General features: G+C 44.5%; 1 protein-coding gene and 2 non-coding genes across 4 annotated transcripts; 2 read left to right on the forward strand and 1 right to left on the reverse strand.

The window, feature by feature from the left end:
• The first annotated feature begins 7,156 nt into the window (after positions 1 to 7,156).
• On the forward strand, positions 7,157 to 7,353 carry LOC120967739 (U2 spliceosomal RNA). The gene has a single exon (XR_005761456.1). It is a non-coding gene; the product is annotated as a U2 spliceosomal RNA (small nuclear RNA).
• Positions 7,354 to 7,503: 150 nt separating this feature from the next.
• LOC109783832 (uncharacterized) lies at positions 7,504 to 11,533 on the reverse strand. 2 transcript variants are annotated; one of them, XR_012187306.1, is made up of 3 exons: positions 11,205 to 11,533; positions 7,918 to 9,896; positions 7,504 to 7,655 (listed from the first exon to the last, which is right to left on the reverse strand). XR_012187306.1 is itself a non-coding variant. In XM_020342425.4 (2 exons), exon 2 carries the CDS (start codon positions 9,883 to 9,885, stop codon positions 9,055 to 9,057), a length of 831 nt encoding a protein of 276 aa, XP_020198014.1. In that variant the 5' UTR covers positions 9,886 to 9,896; positions 11,205 to 11,489; the 3' UTR covers positions 8,784 to 9,054. The 2 variants fall into 2 exon arrangements, 1 of the variants encoding a protein (XP_020198014.1); XM_020342425.4 differs by lacking the exon at positions 7,504 to 7,655 and having other exon boundaries at positions 8,784 to 9,896; positions 11,205 to 11,489.
• Positions 11,534 to 19,223: 7,690 nt separating this feature from the next.
• On the forward strand, positions 19,224 to 19,420 carry LOC120967742 (U2 spliceosomal RNA). The gene has a single exon (XR_005761459.1). It is a non-coding gene; the product is annotated as a U2 spliceosomal RNA (small nuclear RNA).
• Positions 19,421 to 21,203: the final 1,783 nt, after the last annotated feature.

Here is a 21,203-nt window from a genome sequence, read left to right on the forward strand (position 1 = left end):
AGCATGTTCATCAGCGTGGCATGATAGGGAGATGCACATTAAGCTTTAAAAAAATGCATATCAATCAGACATTAATCACGCAACAACCCTTAACACGGGTGCTAAGGATCACCCCCAACTTGTAGCACACTGATTGATCTCGCTACGACACGTGTCCGACTTGTACCAATGGCAGTCATCCTTGTTGTGTCCATGCGGTCGGCTTTGCTATGTTGTCCGTATGCCTTGTTGTCTTGGCATCGTTTATGTAATGGTTTTGTAGCACGGCGGTCCAACTTCCCAATAGAAAAATAATAGCGGCGACTGGTGTTACATTGAGTTGCTTCCGGATGTAGCAAGCAATTGGCCTTTCAACGTTGTGTTCTGCTTTGAGCAACAGCAGCGGGCCTAAAACTGTTGTGTATGCCGTTTGCAGCAACAATGCTCGATCGAATGTTACATGTAGATTAACCAGGTATTTTTTTTAAAGTAAAACTTGATAGCGGCAAAAACACCGAGAAATAAAAACATTCCCTTGCACATTGAAAAGGTTAACATGTCGCCCAAAAATCAGAGCTGACGGCAGGTCGTTTACTTCTTTTTTCTTTTTTGAGTAGTTTGCGAGCGAGACTCGATTGATCCCATGCAAAGAAGGCAGCAGCATCTCTCGTGTTGCACACATCTTATGGATTGTTTTGTTAGTGCGCATTAAGATTCAGCCATCACTCACCAGCTATATATACCACTCCAACCAGGTATCTTATATCTTTTGTTAGTTAGATTCAGCTATACCATACACTCCATCGGACATGCAAGCACATCCCGAGCCTACAATCCAGCCATACTTCCCACATTTCCGTTTAGAGCCAACATTTAATTCTTTCGTTAGGCTCTATTCCAACAACTTCATTTAATTAGAGCCAACCTTAATCCCTTCACTCCTGCACCATACCCTTCGTTGGGCTTGATGATTACTCGACAACTATCCGGCGTACATAAACTGGTGGATTTTTGTGGATCAAAGCGAGCTGGAATAAATATTCAAGCGAATCCTCTTCTCTCTAAAAAAATGTTCGCGCTTTTAAATTTTTCAAAAGATGGTCCTGTTTTCGTATTTGTACATAAATTAAAAAATGTTTTGGATTTTCAAAAAATGTTCGAGTTTTTCAAAGTATGTTCGGAATGGTTTTGTCCTATTTTTTCAAAACTTTTTAAAAATGTTCAGAATTTCAGGAAATGTTCCTGTTTTCAGTGATTGTTCACAATTCTTAAAAATGCTCATGTTTTCATTTTCAGGAGTTTCAAATAATGTCCCATTTCCAAATTTGTTTGAAAATGTGTTAAAAGACGTGTTTTCAAATTTTGTTTGCTTTTTCTAAAATTGTTTGGAATGTTTTTGTTCAAAATTTTCACAACTTTTCGGAATTTCTATTGGAATTAAAAAAAATGTTCCCGTCCCACAAATTGTTCAAATTAAAAAAAATGTTCATGTTTCAATTTCTTTTCCAGAGTGTGTGTTCCCAATTTTGTTTGCGTGTTTCAAAAAATGTTTGCGTTTCCACCTTTTGTTTTGGATTTTAGAAAATGTTCCTGTTTGAAAAAATTGTTCATGATTTTCAAAAATGTTCCATTTTTTAAAAATATGTTTACAAATTTTTAAAGCGTTTGCGCTTCACAAAACATTCTGGTATTTTTTTCAAAAACTGTTGCAACCGGAATTTAAAAAATATTCGTATCTGTGCTGCAGATTGGTTCTTAATACTTTGCACTGCTTTGTAACCAGTAAGGCTTGGTAGGTGAACTGGTTGGAGTGTGATGTTTCTTATATAACATCCTGGGTTCGATGCTAGTGGGGCCCTCAGGTGTTGTCTGGGCGTCGCACTACTGCCTAGGCCAGGCGCACCCCAACCAATACAAAGTAAAACAAGTGTTTTTAGTTGTTTATTCTGACTAATCTTGTAATTAGGCTTTATGTTTTGTGCTTAACGGCCTCCCACTCCGAGGCATCTTTTCTTGAATCAAATGAACCCAGATGCTCACGGCTAAACAGAATAGCACTGCACTGCAAACCCTATATCAAGCATTCATTTTTCCAAGTTGGCTGCACTTGTGTAATATTTAGCATCACAAGGAAGTAACATCACAAGACTTCAGTCTGATGGCAAGAAGAGGTGCAGTTATGTAGCTATGGGATACATGCCGGGGTTGCCTAGTGCATATGAGTGGGCAGTGGCCAATGACGAAGTAACTTTGTGAATGCATTCTCTAACGAGTGTGGATTTTTCATACCCTCATATGGCTACACCTTCTATCTAGACCATTCAGTTTGCATCATGATTACAAATTTCCTTTTATTCTGGTTTCTTTCAAACAAGAGAGCATTTGACCTTGAAACTTTGCAGGTCAACTATATGCAAGTGCCACTCTTTGTATAAAATATTTCTGATTTTCTTACAACACATAAAATTGTTAAATTTCGAATGAGTTATACTCCCTCCGTCTGGAAATACTTGTCATCAAAATGAACAAAAGAGGGTGTATCTAGATGTATTTTAGTTCTAGATACATCTCTTTTTGTCCATTTTGATGACAAGTATTTTCGGACGGAGGGAGTACCATTTTAAAAATTTCTATTGCGCCAAAAAAATCCGAAACATTTCTTCACATGGGAGTACTTGTGTGATGTTTTATTTGCAAAGTTTTGAGTTCAAATGTTTTTTTTTTTTGAGAAACAAAAAAGAGAAGTTTGTTCGCATGAACTTTGATGCAAAAATGGACGATCAGATAGATAGAAGGTGTATTGGTATGGTAGTACGATCACAACTTGCCCTAGTCTAAACTCTACTGCATTGGGCTTTATTGATCTGGAACTTTTATATGTACAGTTCTTTGCTCAGCCACCTACAGAAGTAGGAAGCTTGATAAGTCTTGGGCCTGCTGAATCTTTTGAAATTTCCACCACACTTCCATGAAATCGAGGTTTTGTAATAGTATTGAGCGAAGAAAAAACAAGTTACATGCAGATACTTTGTGCTTTTTAAATTTAGCCTTCTAAGAGCATCTACAGCTAATCTGGCCCCTTCAAACTTTCGTGGACGCGCCCGGGCGCGTCCGTAGACAGTGATCGGTCACCCCTTAAATTTTCACTTACACAATCATGTACCTCATTTAGCAAACCTCAAATCCATACACCACATGCATCGTAAACTATCTCTGGATGCAACGCAAAGCGGTCGGCTACTACATCAACACATGTCATCGGACTACAAAAAAATTGACATGTTCTATGTACATATTAGTCATGAACAAAGATCATCCACGACTGCCCTTGCCATTGCCGGCGCCCTTACCGTCTTTATCACAAAAGTAGCGCTCAAAAAACGCAAAATGGATCCAGCTGGATCTGCTCATCGCTAGAGCTGTCAGCCACGTCCATGTCCTCCTCCTCTTTGGGGGGTAGTCCGACCATGGCATGAACCGCCCGGTTTTGCTCTGGGATGAGGGCGCGTGTGTTCCTGCTCTGCCGCTTCTGTAGGATGCATGCACAGACGGCTTCCTCCTCCAAGGCAGTGCGACATGTCGCACCTGCCGCCTCCACCTCCGCCATGTCGACAGCGAGGCGGACCTCGGCCACCCGCATCCTCTCCTTCCCACAAAGGGCACATTGGTCCCTGTAGCCCTCATACACCGCCGCATCGGAGATGGGGCGGCAGACGGAGCTCGAGCCTCCAGCATTGGCAGATCTGAGCACCGGTTGCGCCGACTCAATGGATTTCCGCCAGACCGATTCCGACGTCGGTCGGGCGCACTCCTCTCAAGAGCGGCGGAGGGCCATGCGGACGAACATAGCCTTCCCCGCCCCTTATGGGATGACGCCCTAGTCGATGGATCAGGAGTGTTCAGAGTCAGATCCACTGCCCGCCATGCCGGAGAAGGTTAGAGATCGCCAGAAGGGAGCTTGGGGGCCGAGTGGAGTGAAGTGAAGAGTGGCTAGAGTTTGGTCTGGGGAGCCGATCAGGACGAGTATATGTTAGTCAGGGTGGGCCATGTGGGCCGGATGCAACATTGCGGACATGCCCGGGCCTCGGCTCATCTACCCCGGATTTGGATGGATATGAGGGGTGCTAGTCAGCCCGGGCATAAGGGGCCGATATGAGGAGCCCGTCTGGGTGAGGGTTTCTTGATCGGCCAGTGACCGAGCCATCCACCCGGGCGTATAGTGGGGGAAGGAGGTTGAGGCGCCCGACTATAGATGCTCTAACCACACCAATGTTCAGTAGTCATGAAGGCCAAGTGAAAAAAAATCATTGGCGATCACTCTTGACAATTGATAGGTTGTGAACATAAGCAAGTGACTTCCTTATGGACAATGTTGCATTTCTCATTTCAAACTTCTAAATGTACCTTTACAATTATTTTAAATTCCTAACCCCTTGTACGATATTTTTCCCTTAAAAAGGAGGTTAAAAACCCCGACGCCTACATCATTGTGATGCACACAATAATTCTTTTAAGGGATGATTACACTTTTTTCCTAGTGACAGTCCATGGATTGTGTCCTTACATTTCGGCTTTGCTCAGTTTTGCCCTTAGATTTGTCTTTGAGGTCGTCTGAGTGCTCTTTGACCATTTGAAAAATACTTTGAAAATTCATATGAACTTCTAAAATGCAAATAAGATATCAAAATGTTCAGAAAAACAATACCTTTATGTGTATGTCATTTGCATTCAGGAAAACCGTACTGTTTAAGCAACCTAAGGTTATTAATGTTATTAACATTATTAAACATAAAGATGTATAAACAATACTTTTTCATGAATAAAAATTATAGGAAAATATAGGTGATGTTTTCTGAACATTTTGATATCCTATTTGCATTTCTCTTCATATCAACTTTTTATGAATTTTCAAAGTAATGGTCAAAGTAGTTTGAAAATTCATAATAATTTGATATGAAATCAGAAAAATGCTAATAAGATACCAGGATGTTTAGAAAACATCACCTACATTTGCACGTGATTTTTATCAAGGAAAAAAGTATTGTTTATACCTTTCTATTTTTAATAAAGTTAATAACATTAATAACCTCAGGTATGTAAACAATACTTTTTTCCTGAATGCAAATGGCATGCACATAAAAGTAATGCATTTTTGAATATTTTGATATCTTGTTTGCATTTTTATAAGTTCATATGAATTGGTTATTTATTTTCAAACTATTGGTCAAACCCTCAAAGGGCACTCGGGCAACCACAGAGACAAATATAAGGGCAAAATTGAGCAGAGCCGAAAAGTAAGGGCAAAACCCGTGGGGTGGTTCCGACCAAGGGCAAAAATGCATTTGTTCTTTCTTTTAATGATTAGGTAGAGTAAAGAACAGAGACAACCAAGATGAAATCATTACAAGGTATGAAATTGACACCTATAACTAAATCGACATTTTCCACACAACGTCTTCAAGAAGGGATAAACATCCTCAGGGCCATCACCGTCACGTCCGGCCAGAGACAACGGACAATGATATTATCCTGGTTGCCAAGACCAGTCAATGAATATCATCACAACAACTAGACGACGTCTTCAACTACTTAATGACGCAACTTGTCGTTGCTAGATGAGACCAATAAAGATCAGGACGAAGAGGTGTTCTAGTCAGAATCTTGATGATGGATCGTTCAATGGTCACTTCGGCTGGTACTCCACACGAGGGCCAAAAAGCACTAGTAGATTGGTGGTGCATCTTCCCGCCTTAGACCACCGACAGGACAGTCAGGTGGATGCCCATATCTCAGAGTAGGGTTGGCCCCCGCCACTCCACATCGGTGCGAGTCACACTGTGGCATCCACCATACCATTGGAGTCATTGCCACGGTGCTAGAAGCCGGCGGGAACCACCAATGCGCCACCTGCTAATCAGGATCAGATCTGCCTCTGGCGCCTCAAACCTCCTCACGTGATGGCTGCTTCCCTCGCACCAGACGGGGAACCCCTCTGCAGAGACGAAGAACCTCCCACCCGCACCTACACACACTTCATTTTCGCGATGTTAAAATCATACATGGACCAAGCATGCAGCGTACTGCTCTGGACCAAAAACCATTTGATCAACTGAACATGATAGCATGATGCATGATTATCCATATCAATGGCTTGGCATTTTTCGAGCAGCTGAGAAGGATTTTATCTCTGAAATGTCAAAATGACTGCCTGGAAAAGGGTCATGCTTCTGCTCTATAGTTATCATCCAATTCACCATATTTATTCAGCACACCTGTACTGTCTGTGTCTCTGTATGTTGTGTTATTCTGCTAGCTTCCTTTTCTTGTGTTGCTGCTGAATGATTTCGCAAGAGATAAATGACAATCTTCTTTTCAGCTGTTTTGAATAATGTGCAGAAGACCGACCAATAACTTCCATTTTATAGCATCAGGTTTGTGTCATACTGCATGGATTCGTTCTCTTCCACAAAGTTACTTGGTCATTGGTCTCTTTCACAAAGTTACTTCGTCATTGGCCACTGGTGCTCATATTTCCTTTTCTATTAGGGGATTTTTCAAGTGTAGTATCATACTGTAATTACTAGCGATTAGCCGATTACCCATGAGTCATAAAAATCAACTTGAGGCTGTTGCCAACAATATTTCTGTTGCTTAATCATATCGCTTATCTATGATTACATGACATGCATGATCCTCGGAATCATCATTTATGATGTCTTTTGACTACTACTGAATATATGTTGTATTTGTGCGTTTTGTATTGCCGCACATCAGAAGACCTGAAAATTCGCATGTACGCCCGCAAGAAAGGAGATGAGCTGCACCAAAGCAAGGGCTATGGAGATGTTTCAGTTCAAAAAGAAGAAGAAAGGAGATGTTCTGTTATGTGCAATCTTCTGATGTACGTCATGTACGAGAATGACGAAGCTTTTGGTTTTATATTCAAGTTTTCCAAGTTATTGGGCCGAGAATATGAGAATTAAGAAGCCACGCTGTTGGGCCTTCGAGGCATCTCTGGGCTGCTACGCTGAAATGACAGGGAACACCAGAGGCTTGCCTAAAAAAGGGAACACCAAAGGCAGGTATCCCTAATGACGTTTAGTACCACCTCGCTCGCCGAAGGGGGCAGAGCGGCCGAGGGAGTTATAAAAGTAGATGAGGAGCATCGTTTCAAAGCATACCTTTCTCGGCCTTTTGGCTAAGATCAAGTGTAGTATCTGTTCTTATCAGTTTAATATCTGATATGTGGGCCATGTGCCCACAACGATATTAAATTTATTTTTTATGGGGGAGGGTCCACCACAGTGGCTTGCCACTGGGGCCCTCACGTGTCGCTTGGGTGTTGCACTACAGTCCAAGCCAGGCGCACCCCAACCAATACAAATTAAACAATTCTTAGCCTTTTGAAAGGAATTATTTTTAATCATGATAACATTGCTGGTGCTTGTGTTGTAGTACTCACTAATTTTTAGTGTTTAATTTTAATTCTTTCTGTAGGCAAGAATGGCTTAATGGACCTGATGCTTTGTTATTTGAATCAGTTCTTTATATACTCAAATGAACCTTTTATTTTTGCTTGGTGAATCATCAAGCAGAAGACAAGAATGATTAAAACCTGTGTTCGCTTCCGAGCATTATCTGGAACAAATTTGCCTATTAATGTGTCAGATTTTCCCCTGCAAAAAAAAAAGAATATTAGCAAGTCATGGTTGTCTGTCTATTTAATGCGATAGAGTAGCACTGCACCGCTAGTCAACAATGTATTTTACAATTTATTGTCCAATTCCTTGTAACGCTTAGCATCACAAGGCGATCTAAAATTACAAAGGTACATGATGCAAGTGGCAACATATTTTTCTTGTGAAACTAGCATGGAAGCAAGAAGCTTATTCCAAGGGGAGGCCCTTCTTCGGTGATGTTCCAGAGTTGAGTTCTTACTTGAATAGCCGCTCTCGTGATTAAGTTGAACATGAAACTCGGCTCCGTCCGTGATGATCCCGTGTACACGAGGTCGTCCACAGTATCTGATCTACAGTGTTCGTCTACACTGCCAACTACAGTGTTTCTGCTACAGTGCCTAATCTGGGCTGCCCCTCCTTCATCCAATGGCTGGCCCCTCCTTCATTCTGGGCGCTACTCTACTCTTGCTCCAAAAGTTAAAAAAAGAGTATAACATAGTAGTAGTCAAGTTGGACCGGAGCAACATGAGAAAATGGTAAATATACAACTCCTAGGTATGCAGTTTAGAGCACCTGGCGTGACAAATATGCAATTCAGCGTCTTCAAGATTCAGGAGTTAATATTCAGCAAGTACCATACCTGGCCCACAAGTGGAGTCACAGTGCAGTAGTGGCTACACAAAAATCAGTGTTGCCCAGTTGAACGACAGAATGATAAAGGCAACCCAGCATATTTCCGAATTCATCCGAGTTAGACTCAAATGTCTTGACAAAAGTAGACAAAGTGTAGAGGCAAACACACAGCCAAATACATCCTAAACCATCTGTCGCCATATGTTCGTACCACACGAAGCTGTTTGATAACCTGCAAAGCCGAGACATTCAACGTAGATCTTGGAAGCATGAATAGCCTTCAACTGATCACTGCAGACTGTGCAAACATTTCTATGTACTACAGCGACTATATGCCAACGATGTTCAGAGTAATGGTGGCGGGTCCAGATGTGCCCATTGATCCAGTAAAGACGCTGGCAACAACTGACAATGTGGTGGACAAGACTGTATGGCCTCGGTATGGGGCCGCTGACAGTGTAGAAGTTTCTATCACACAGCGGCGACCAGGTACCTCTGCCCAGATCATATTGCCCCAGTCGGCCGCTGCTAGGTGGGTTGAGGATGGTGACGGAGTTCCCCTGAACGGATGGTAGGTTGCTGCAGTTGACAGCCATGCTCCAAGTACCAATGAACAGGGAATGGTCGCCGATGCTTGTCAATGGCGTGGCAGGGACTCCGAGCAGGAGGTCAGCAAGCCGGATAACCACAAGCTGCAAGTGTCTGTCGGTATAGCCGACCAGAAGAAGTTCAGAATTGCACTCCACCAGGTAAGGCTTAGCCATCAGATTAGCTGGACATGTGGCGGTGTAGACGGCCACGAGGAGGAACTGGAGCTATCTGGTGGATTAACGCGCATGATGTGTGAGGGTTTGTTTTTCGATCTCCTCACCATGTAGAGGCTGCCACGGAATGGCAGTGCTGTCCTCATGCCAGTCATCATCCAGCTTGTGTGAGTCCAGTGCTTGTCACCGGTGGATACGTACGCCATGCGCTCGGCGTGGCTGAGCGCAACCATGATGGTAATACTGCCACCCACATGGACGGAGACAGCCGCGTGGACCATCCGTAGTCGAAGATCATAAGGGCCATTCAGAAAGATCCCGAACTTACTCATGTACAAGCAGAGGGAGGCAAGGGGAGGAAATTCGGCAACATCACCGGTGAAGGGGTGGAGGAGGCAGATAGCAGCATCCTTCTTGCGCTGCAGGAGAAGGAGTCCATCGGGGCAGTCAAGCACAGAGTGGTCCTCGAAGCACGGGAGGTGCACGCGGATGAAGATGCCGCTGTAGATGTTGAGGAAGCGGATGTAGCCGCCCAATGCAGGGTGGCCGGGGTGTAGGCCGTTGCCCTCCGGAAACATCATCCATTGCCGTGGGTGAAAGCGCGGGTCTACCACGCCACAGCCGCGTGGGCTAGGAGTGTTGGCACGCCACTGCTTGCACACCGCGCGGAACCAGACATAGTGCAGCAGGTCACTAGAGAGTACCCGGTAAGCGATCAGCTTCAGCAAATCAGCATTCAGCGACTCCCAGGGCAGGACATAGGCTTTCTGAGCGCCACACCCACTGCAACAATGTTGGCTGGTGGCTGTGCTTGCTCCAACACTTGTCATCCCGACCCCCCCTACAAAGGAACAAGACTTGTCAGCTGAGTTCTGATAAGTAGAAAATATTATAACAATGCTACTAGTTACAGCTCAAACTTGCTCAATGACATTGCTTTAGTGCTATTTATGAAAATGCCACCCGTCATTTGTTTTCTTCTATTTTTGCCATGTACGGCGCTACCGTTAAGTCAACGCACTTTGACAGACTTCGGATGATCTGAAAATTGAAAAGTTCGTCATACCCTTTGCGATGTGTAGGACTGCAAACTGTTGAAGGTTGTGAGCCAAAAAAAGCACAACAGCACAAGCACATGCACGGTCAGATTTTGACAACAGTCAGCCAACATCTCTCGACAGCACAGACACCAGTAAATAATCAATCCAATTTTGCCCACATACGGCTACAACAAGAACACATCAGATTTTGCTATCGTAAACAAAAATATTATCCAAACGGTTGTTGGAGTTTATGCGGCACTATAGCTAGGACTGCAAACGGTTGCAGGCTGTGAGCCAAAAGAAGCGCAATCACAATCAGATTCTGAAAACAGATTCAGTCAACATCTCTCGACAACACAAACACCGATAAATAATCAATCTGTTTTCGTTCACATACGACTACAAGCAGAACGCAATGGAAAACAAAATCTAGAACCCATCAGATTTTGCATCACAAACAAAAACATTATCCATCCATAACCTATAAGATTTTGCTAACGCAATAAGGGCCAATTCTTTTGAGGTGTGGCTTATGCATAAGCTCATGTGAAAATAAGCCTCAGATAATCTCCTGTGGAAATAAGTCCCTGAGAATAAGCCAACGAGTTATTTTCGGTTCCTGTCCCTCTAGCTTAATTCTGATATACCCTATACTCATGGCAGTACATCATGAGTCCTATACAACCATGGCAATTCATAGTCTCATGGCAGTACTAATCTTGTTCATGGTCAGACCCACACTCATATAGCAACAGATACAAGAACTGCAGAAATTAAACAATGTCAGACCCACATCATCTATTCTTCCTTCATGGCAGAACATCATATGCAAGCACGAATTTTGTTCACACACTATATAGCAACAAATATTTATACACTCATATAGCAGCACTAATCTTGTTCGTACACTAAAAAAAATAACAAGCATTTACTGTCTCAAGACACATGTACGCGCACGCGCATCGGTATACATGTTCTCCCAAATCTTTCAGTTCACTCGCTCTGCTCGAACGATCTCCGCGCATTGCAAAATCGTACGCAAAGTTCACTGAAAAATTGCAATTGTAACTGAACGCATTGCACTGTAAATTTGCAGTTGTGCAGACCTGTTGCTGAGGATCCGGTTGAGCGCGACGATGTGGTCCTCCTGCTGCTGCGAGAAGCAGCCGCGCTTGAGGTCGGGGCGGGGGTAGTTGATCCACCGCAGGTAGCAGCTCTTGCCGCAGCGGTTCAGCCCGGCCAGCCTGGGGAGTGAGCTCCAGCAGCCGACGCCGTGGCGGTTGATGTGCGGCCGTCGCGCGGGACAGAGGAGGGGCGCGTCTACCCAGCACCGCCGGCGTCCATTCGTCGGCGTTGAGAAAGGCAGCTGGAGGCGGGGTCGGCGGCGGCGGTGAAACCTAGGATTTGTTGAGTGCAGACTGCAGAGGAGAGGGACGAGAGGAATACGGGGCGAGCTGCGCTGCGCTATTTTTTCGCATCGGACTGGGAGGGCGCGGTGGCATTTTGGGCGTAATTCCGTGCAACTATACGGAAGAAGAAAAAAATCATAATCTTCAATGGACATGATCAAATTTTGCTGCATTACCAAGATACATATTTGAAATCATGAACATATTTGAAAGCGTGAACATTTTTCAAATTCATGAACACTTTTATGAATTTTCGAACATTTTCTAGAATCAAGAACATTTTTTGAATTCATGAACATTTTATACTATTTGCAAACATTTTCTTTGAAATTGTGAACATTTTTGTAAACATTTTCTTGAATCAGCAAACATTTAGAATCGAGGAAATTTTTTATGGAAATTGGTGGAACAATTTTTAAAATTCATGACATTTTCTATTTAACGAACATTTTTTGAAATGCATGGTCATTTTTTGAATTAGGGAACATTTTATGAATGAATAAATTATTTTGTAAGTCGCGGACAGTTTTTTAATGTTTAGGATATTTTTCCACTCATGAACATTTTTTGAATTGACGAAATTTTGTTCAATTTCATTTAAAAAATAGTACATGAACATTTTTTGATTCCCCGAACATTTGTTTTCAAAATGTCGATTTTTTTTGAATAAGTAAGCATTTTTTTATAAAATAATGAACATTTCTTGAATCCACAAACATTTGATGATTTATTAAAAAAATTCAAAATTCTCATTTTAAAAAAACATAAATTTTTAAAGTACCAAATTATTTAAAGTGGAAAAAATAAAATGGAAGAGAAAAATAAAAAATAAAAACAAAATTTATAAAACAGGTCGTCCGGACATGGGCCGGCCCAAACGGGCGCGTTGCGTCGTCTCCCAGAGTGCAGACCGTAGTATAGGAGGTCCCTACTGCATGGGACGGCCCAGGCGGAGGATTTCTCTGTGTGAAAAAAATTATCACTTATAGATGGCATTGGTGGGTAATATTTTTTAGAGGCAATTCTCGTTACGTATCGCCAGAGCAATAGCCTCTTTATAATTAGGTATAGATAAGAGCACCTACAGCCAGGGTCACCAAAATTCGGCCTCTCAAAAGCACTCGGGTGCGTCCGCGGGCACTCACCGGGCACTTGTCAATTTAAGTCCTTCACATCCACACTCCTCATATCCGTTACCCTATATCCATATGCTACTCATGCGACGTGAACATAAATTACGTAAATCATTAGACAGATTATGAAACGGACATAGATATGCACATTCCGATCACCAAAAGATCACAGACGGATCTCCAACAGCTACTCAAAGTTCACATAATCCACATACAACGGCCAGGTTCTAACTAGAGACATAAATAACTAGAAAGTAACGACGAAGACGGCGAAGATTCACCGCTTCCTCGTCGGGCCTTTGCCCTTCTGGTAGCCGGTGCAGCTATAGGCGTTAGCGGCAGGTGGTGGATCATCGAAGTCATTCAAGGTGGAGCTGTGGATGTCGTTGTCGTCATCGGAGAGGACGATGAGCCCTTCACCCGCCGGACGGACCTGTCGTGCCACCGCTTGAGCTTGGCCACCCGAGCCGCCTCCGCCACCTCATGCTCCGACTGCTCAATGGCAAGCCGGAGCTGATGAAAATATGCCCTAGAGGCAATAATAAAGTTGTTGTTATTATATTTCCTTATTCATGATAGAGGTTTATTGTTCATGCTAGAATTGTATTGATCGGAAACATAAATACATGTGTGGATACATAAACAAATACCGTGTCCTTATTAAGCCTCTACTAGATTAGCTCGTTGATCAAAGATGGTTAAGGTTTCCTAACCATAGACATGTGTTGTCACTTGATAACGGGATCACATCATTAGGAGAATGATGTGATGGACAAGACCCATCCGTTAGCTTAGCATACGGTCGTTCAGTTTATTGCTATTGCTTTCTTAATGTCAAATACATATTCCTTTGTCTATGAGATCATGCAACTCCCGGATACCGGAGAAATACCTTGTGTGTTATCAAACGTCACAACGTAACTAGGTGATCATAAAGATGCTCTACAAGTATCTCCGAAGGTGTCTGTTGAGTTGGCATGGATCGAGATTAGGATTTGTCACTCAGTATATCGGAGAGGTATCTCTGGGCCCTCTCGGTAATACACATCATAAGAAGCTTGCAAGCAAAGTGACTAAGGAGTTAGTTACGAGATGATGTATTACGGAACGAGTAAAGAGACTTGTCAGTAACGAGATTGAACTAGGTATGAAGATACCGACGATCGAATCTCGGGCAAGTAACATACCGATAGACCTCGCATATGTTGTCATAAGGTTTGACTGATAAAGACCTTCGTAGAATAAGTAGGAACCAATATGGGCATCCAGGTTCCGCTATTGTTTATTGACCGGAGAGGTGTCTTGGTCATGTCTACATAGTTCTCGAACCTGTAGGGTCCGCACGCTTAACATTCGTTGACGAAATAGTGTTATATGAGTTACGTGATTTTGTGACCGAATGTTGTTCAGAGTCCCGGATGAGATCATGAACATGACGAGGAGCTTCGGAATGGTCCAGAGGTAAAGACAGATATATAGGACGATGCTATTTGGACACCGGAAAGGTTTTGAAGTGAACCGGGTAGTCATCGGATCACCGAAAGGGGTTCCGAGAGGCCCCGGGAGGTCTATGGGCCTAATGGGCCAAGGGGAGGCACACACCAGCCCACAAGGGGGCTGGCGCGCCCTTTCCCTGGCCGCCAGCCCTAGAGAAGGAAAGGGGGGCAAGCCCCTCATGCCTTCCCCTCCTCATGGGAGAAAGGAAGGGGGGGGGGCGCTGCTACTTCTTGAGCTTGCGTTGGTTTTTCCCTTGAAGAGAAAACGGTGATGCAGCAAAGTACAGATAAGTATTTTGAATTAGGAAACATTTTATGAATGAATAAATTATTTGTAAGTCAGGACCAGTTTAAATTTTTAGGATATTTTCCATTCATGAACATTTTTTGAATTGATGAAATTTTGTTCAATTTCATAAAAAAACATGAACTTTTAAAAAAATCATAAACATTTTTTTGATTCCCCAAACATTTGTTTTCAAAGTGTCAATTTTTTTAATAAGCAAACATTTTTTTTTTATAAAATCATGAACATTTCTTGAATCCACAAACATTTTATGATTTGTTAAACATTTTGTTTCAAAATTCTCAATATTAAAAAATTTCGGAACTTTTTTTATCACTTATAGATGGCATTGGTGGGTAATATTCTTTAGAGGAAATTTCCGTGACGCACTGCCAGAAGCAATAGCCATTTTATTATTAGGTATAGATAAGAGCACCTACAGCTAGGGCACCAAATTCGGCCCCTCAAAAGCACTCGGGTGCGTCTGCGGGCACTGACCGGGCACTCGTCAATGTGAGTCATTCACATCCACACTCCTCATATTCGATACCCTATATCCATACTACTCATGCGACGTGAACGTAAATTACGTAGATCACTAGACAGATTATGAAATGAGCATATATAGATATGCATCGATCACCAAAAGATCATAGATGGATCTCCAACAGCTACTCAAAGTTCACATAATCCACATACAATGGTCAGGTTCTAACTAGAGGCATAAATAACTAGAAATTAACGACGAAGACGGCAAAGATTCACCACCTCCTTGCTGGGCCTTTGCCCTTCTGGTAGCCGGTGTAGCTGTAGGCGTCAGCGGCAGGTGGTGGATCATCGGAGTCGTTGAAGGTGGAGCTGTGGATGTCGCTGTCATCGTCGGAGTTGTCGGAGAGGACGATTAGCCCCTTCACCCGCCGGACGGACCTGTCCTGCGCTGCTTGAGCTTGGCTACCCGAGCCGCCTCATGCTTCGACTGCTCAATGGCAAGCCGGAGCGCCTTCACGTTCTTCCGACGTAGGCGGCGAGCGTCCTTTGCCTCGCCAACGACCGGCGGTAGACCCAAGCGAGGAAATGCTCGTCCTCGTCGGGCTCCACCGGCAGCCCACAGCAACGGCACATGGACTGCTCCGTCTGCGTCCCTTGCCCCTGCCTCTCGTGACGAGACGTGCCTCCAATTTCGGAGTGCGCGTGCGGGCCGATGGAGCGGGCACTAGCACTCACGTTGAATGCGCGAGCAGTGGCCGGCGGGGGAAGGGGGCGGCACGGGGGTGGAGCGGACTGCGCTGCCCTGGCGGAGCTGCTGTGGGCCGAGAAGGGCCATGTCTGGCGTTCGCGCTGCGCCGGCACGGAAGGGGCGACCGTACAGATCTAGAGCTTCCCCCGGTGTCCACCTTCGACCGCTCCAGCGCAATGCAGAGGGCCAGCTCCTCGTCGACGTCGAGTCGGAGCCGGAGTGGTTGCCGGAGCTCGACATGTCACCGGATTATACCGGAATTGGAGAGGAAAGGAGGGGACGGAGCGAGAGAGGACAGTGAAGTGAGCACTAGGGTTTGGATAGGGGACGAATTGGGTTTTGTTGGGGACGCCGCGAGGTCGGTGGTGGGCCCGGCTGACGTGGCGGACATGCCCGGGCGTGACAGGGCCACCCCATATCCGCCCTACATTTTGGGCTGGATATGAGGGGCGCCGGACAGCCCGGGCATTTGAGGCCGGTTTGAGACGCCCGACTAGGTCGGTTTTTCGTGATCGGTTACTGACCGGTTCGTTCGCCCGGGCGTTTGAGATGGGTTTGAGACGCCCGACTGTAGATGCTCTAAGATGCGGGAAGCTGCCCTCCCCAGGGTTTTTTTATTGTGAAGAAAATAGCCGTGAAAATAAGTCAAGCTACCTCTTCAAAACGAGTTCTTTTGACTTATTTATAAGCTTGAAAAGAACTGACCCTACATCTCCCAAGTGAAGGCCGACCGGAACTGATTAATGTCCACCAGGCCAAGGTAAACAATCTAGAACGGTTTTGAGAAGCGTCGTTAGTTTAGATCTCATTGTTTCGATCATATTTGAATGTCGGTTATTTTATTGTTTAATTTTACTTATTTAATTGAATTTGAGACATTTCACGTACAGTTGCAGTAATGTCACTTACAATCTCCATTTTAATAATTTCACCGTTGATTTAACTCCCTTCGTTTTGATTGTTTCAATATGTCTCCGATTTCATAGAAAGAAATAACATTTCACACCTACTTTATATTTTAGGGATCACAAAGTAAAAGGGGGTGTGGACAGCTCAAGCACCCACATGTGCACGTCCATATGCATTTCCCTCGATATATGCTTAAAAGCACTGAAATGTTTCCTGTGAGAAATTGATTCCATTCTTCTCACTTACGCAACATGAGGGCGTCAACCGTTTTCAAAAAAGCACAATCTGTTTCAGTGCTCCATACCCGTTTGGTTTCATGCATACCAAAACGATCAAGGTTTAATTTAGGTTAGCTTTGAACAAAACGAGTAACACCGAGTAGTCCTAGAAATGAGGTGACACACATTACCATGTCCAGCCGAAAGGAGAGGTTGTTCAACTGACTGATAACCTTATCTTCCTTCACTTGCATTGGCTCTCTCTCCTCCAATCCATTAACCGCGGTCAGATTTTTTGAAGTCGATCTCGCACGTACTAAATATATATGGATTGAAAACCTCTCGCCCTCATTAATTAGACCGTGCAAGTATACAGTAATATAAGCACCCTGCTGCTAGACAAAGGTGGGTTTCTCTGCTCTCTTTCTGTTGAGTGTTTCTCTCATTTTTGGTGCTACAACGGGGTATGATTTAGGTCGCTGACTTGTGGAAAAACAAACATTCATTTTGAAATGAAGCGGGCGCAGTGAAACGTGCTTCACGTAGGCTGGCTCCCATGCAAATTAAACATTATAAGTTGGTTCACAGGGAACAGTTTAATTACCCTTGGACAATTCATGTAAATTCGGAAAATGTTCATCGGGATGAGATAAAAAAAGAAAAGATAAACGTTCATCAGATGGTTAGCAACTTAGCGTGCGCCACGGTGCTGGCTTATTTGCACAGCTAAGAGCTTGATCTTACGTATTTGTTCAAGCGTGGCATGGGCATCCTGCAGAACATGGTTTTGCCATAGTATTTACTGTTTCGACATGCAAAGAACTCATGCTGTTGAAGTTGAACAACGGAGGAAGAGGACACACCACATGCAGTTTCCCATTTCCATTTCCATATTATAGCAGACAATGGTTTTACAGTAACACCACAACAGTAGCAACACCCACATCCACATAATAGTACGCTAACTCTGGACGCACACAAATCATCAGCGGGTAACCAAGCAATCTGCATTATTATTCAGACTACATACTATTAGATCTCCGATGAGAATGGCCCTGCATGCGTTGCCAGGGACTCACAGCCCTAGACTCTGGGCTTGTAGGTCGGCGTCGATGGCGGCTCCTCGTAGTCGGCGGCGGCCTGTACGCCAGCAGAGTCGGCTTCCGCGCCGTGCTCGAGGAAGGGAGATGGCATCGGGGCCGGGGCGTATGGGGGTGGCGTGGGCTCAGGAGGGGACGGAGTGTACGGCGGCGGCGTTGGCGTGGGCTCAGGCTCAGGAGGGGACGGAGGGGACGGGGGCGGCGTGGGTTCAGGCTCAGGAGGGGACGGAGTGTACGGGGGCGGCGTTGGCGTGGGAGGTGTAGGTGGGCGGGGGCGAGGGCGGGGGCGAGGGCGCGGCGGAGACGGACGCCGCTTCCTGTGGGACGTGGTGAGCGGCGTCGGGGCGGGGTCGTACCCGCCGCTGTCCGCCTGCTGGGTCTCCAAGGCCAGGCTCAGGAAGAGCAGGGCCACCAGGAGAGCGGCTTTGCCACCCGCCATTCTCTCACTCCCTCACGCACTGCAATGTTCTTGGCTCGATCGGTGTGGTTATGAGAAGATGGGTGAGCCCATACGACTCCTTATATACACGGATTCACGGAGTGAGGGGTCCTTGCTTGTGCGCGCAAGCGATGGTGCTGGCGCTAGGCATGCGGGGGAGGTTGGATTGGACACTCTGGAGTTTCCTAGCTAGGTCAGTGAGCTGCAGCACTTGTCGTGATAATGTTACGCCCGAACTGGGCAAACTCATGAACGGCATTGTCTGCCAAAACAAGGTAGCCAACTGCCATGGTGATACCTTAGGCCGATCTGCAGTCTTCTCACGGCAGTAATTAATATGTGTTGACCATGGTGTTTCATGCGGATTGCACTTTAATTTCTTCCCAGTTGATGGCAGCATATATAGGCATTCATCAGCGTAGAGTGATTCGGTTTGGATCAAATAAGAGAAAGAAAATTATCTCTGCCAATACAGTTCTGAATAAGAATAAATTCAGGAAGTGGCAAGGACTCTGTAACCATGTAATACGGCACAGTGAACTGACAGGAACAATAATTGGGTAGTTTAGATGTAGTTTCAATAGCTTTCACAGGTTCATCGAGTTATTGAGGTTAAATCCCTGAGCACCCAAATGCTGATAGGCCAACTAATAATGATGTACTAGCATGATCGGGCCATGACTGAGTTAAGCCACATAATTGCTGAGCACTTCAGGCATCTGGGCCTACTATTCATTAGTTGGGCCAAGAAGTCCAAACGGGAGCAATGATATGGAAAACGCAGACGCAGGTTTCGAATATGACTCCTTGTTAACTTGTTTAGTCCCACCTTGCCCATGCAAGCAGCTCAGTTGTCCAGGAGAGCTATAAGATGAGGAGGAGGCCAGCAATCTAAAGCATACCTTTCTCGGCCTTTTGGCTAAGATCAAGTGTAGTATCTGTTCTTATCAGTTTAATATCTGATATGTGGGCCATGTGTCCACAATGATATTAAATTTATTTTTTGTGGGGGAGGGTCCACCACACTAGCTTGCTAGTGGGGCCCTCATGTGTCGCTTGGACGTTGCACTATTGCCCATGCCAGGCGCACCCCAACCAATACAAACTAAATATTTTTTGTCCTCTGACCTGTGATAGAAGAAACTTCTTAAGCTTCTGATAGAAGCTTTTAGACTCACCATAAAGCAATTTCATGTTACTAGCTGCATCATCAAGCAAATTATCCAAAACAAAATTTTAAAAAAAATCAAGCAGAAGACAAGAATGATTCAACTTTATTTTCACTTGCAAGCATTATCAAAATAAATTTTCCTATGAATGTGTGAGATTGCTTTCCTTCTGAACAGAACCTATCTATCAAGTTTTATGTGCTGTTAGAGTTGATCTTCTGGATTTTTTTGCAAGTGATGGCTTTATGTTCTATATTCCGTTCAGTAGCATAGCACTGCGCCCCTATGTAAGAATGCATATGAATCAGAGATTTATCTGTACTCGCCTGAAATTAGTTTCATGTTGCTAGGTGCGTTGTCAAGCAGAAGACAAGGATGGTTCAACTTGTGTTCACTTGAGAAGCATTATCTAGATTAGATTTTCCTATGAACGTGTCAGATTATCTTACTTCTGAGAAAGAACTTATCTCTCGTTTTCTAACAAAAGGAACTTATCTATCAATATGTGTGTGCGAAAAGGTGTGATGAAACCCGGGTGCCCCGACACCCGGTTATCTGGTCCGTTCGCCGAGTACAAGATTCGTGCTAGTTACATTACACATGCAGGCGCTTTGCAGTACCAGTCTAACTAGCAGGCTTTATTAAGGAGACAAAGAGCGGCGGGAGGTGAGACAGGGCTGGCAGGACTAGGCCTGGCAGGAGGTCTTGCAGCCCACGCGGTGCTCGTTGAAGTGACAGCACAGAGACGAGTGCATGCGCCTAGCGGCAATGACATGAGATTCCCTTGCTCAGTCCTTTTCAACTGTCACCCATTTTCATAGAAACCAAGCTGTTTTGTCAACTCGTTCACACACTGCGTCATGTCGTTCTTTTCTACGTATCTTTTCCTCTATTCCTTTTGAGTGAAGAGAGAGTCGAAAGGTGAGGAGAGACAGCCATTTTTTGGAATGGAAGGAGAGAGAGGCTGTCAGAGAGAGGAGAGAGGACTCAGAGGAGAGAAAAAGAGTTGTTTTTCAGAAGACAGAGAGCGACGAAGGCCTTGAAGGGACAGAGAAGAAACGTGGGGATATCCTCTTTTTTTTGTTAGCCCGTGTGTGAGAGAGAAATTCAGAAAAGAGACTGAGAGAGCCTGTGTCCTGTATGTGAGAGAAGACAGAAGAGAGAGGGTTGTGGAATCTGCTACAGTGCCTAGGTTACTAGGGGGAATCAACCTACGAGGCATAGTGCCAGACTAGGCACAACTCCATATGAAATGTGCCCAGCCTCCCGTGGTTAGCACCTCCTAATCAAATGATTGCTACAGTACCCGGTACATATCCCTAGGTGCTGGAATCTGGACCTACGGTGTTGATAAGGGGGTGCCTGGACACCCGGGTACTGAAAATCCACTCTCTATGTGTGTGTTGCTATAGTTGATCTTCTGAATATTTGCAAATGTTCAACAGAGTAGCACGGCATCCCTATATAGGAAATGCATTTTCTAGGTTGTACGAATATCTGTACTTAACATTTAGCACCACGTGGTGGCTGGCACTTTGTAAGCTGTGAATACGGCATGAGCATTGCAGAGAATTCTCTGTCAGATTATTTGTGGACGTTTTTATTCCATGCTTGCAATGGGAGCTATCTTCACAGTCTCTGGTTTTTAGCTGGAGCAGATTAGTTGTCGTTTCAATAGATTTCGCAGATTCATCAAGTTCTTAAAGTTA

Source organism: Aegilops tauschii, chromosome 6 (genome assembly GCF_002575655.3).
Source record: "Aegilops tauschii subsp. strangulata cultivar AL8/78 chromosome 6, Aet v6.0, whole genome shotgun sequence".
Taxonomy (NCBI): domain Eukaryota; kingdom Viridiplantae; phylum Streptophyta; class Magnoliopsida; order Poales; family Poaceae; genus Aegilops; species Aegilops tauschii.

Bases quoted from the DNA above. Each gene is read 5' to 3' on its own strand.
- LOC109783832 (XM_020342425.4), bottom strand. From the start codon at position 9,885: ATGACAAGTGTTGGAGCAAGCACAGCCACCAGCCAACATTGTTGCAGT.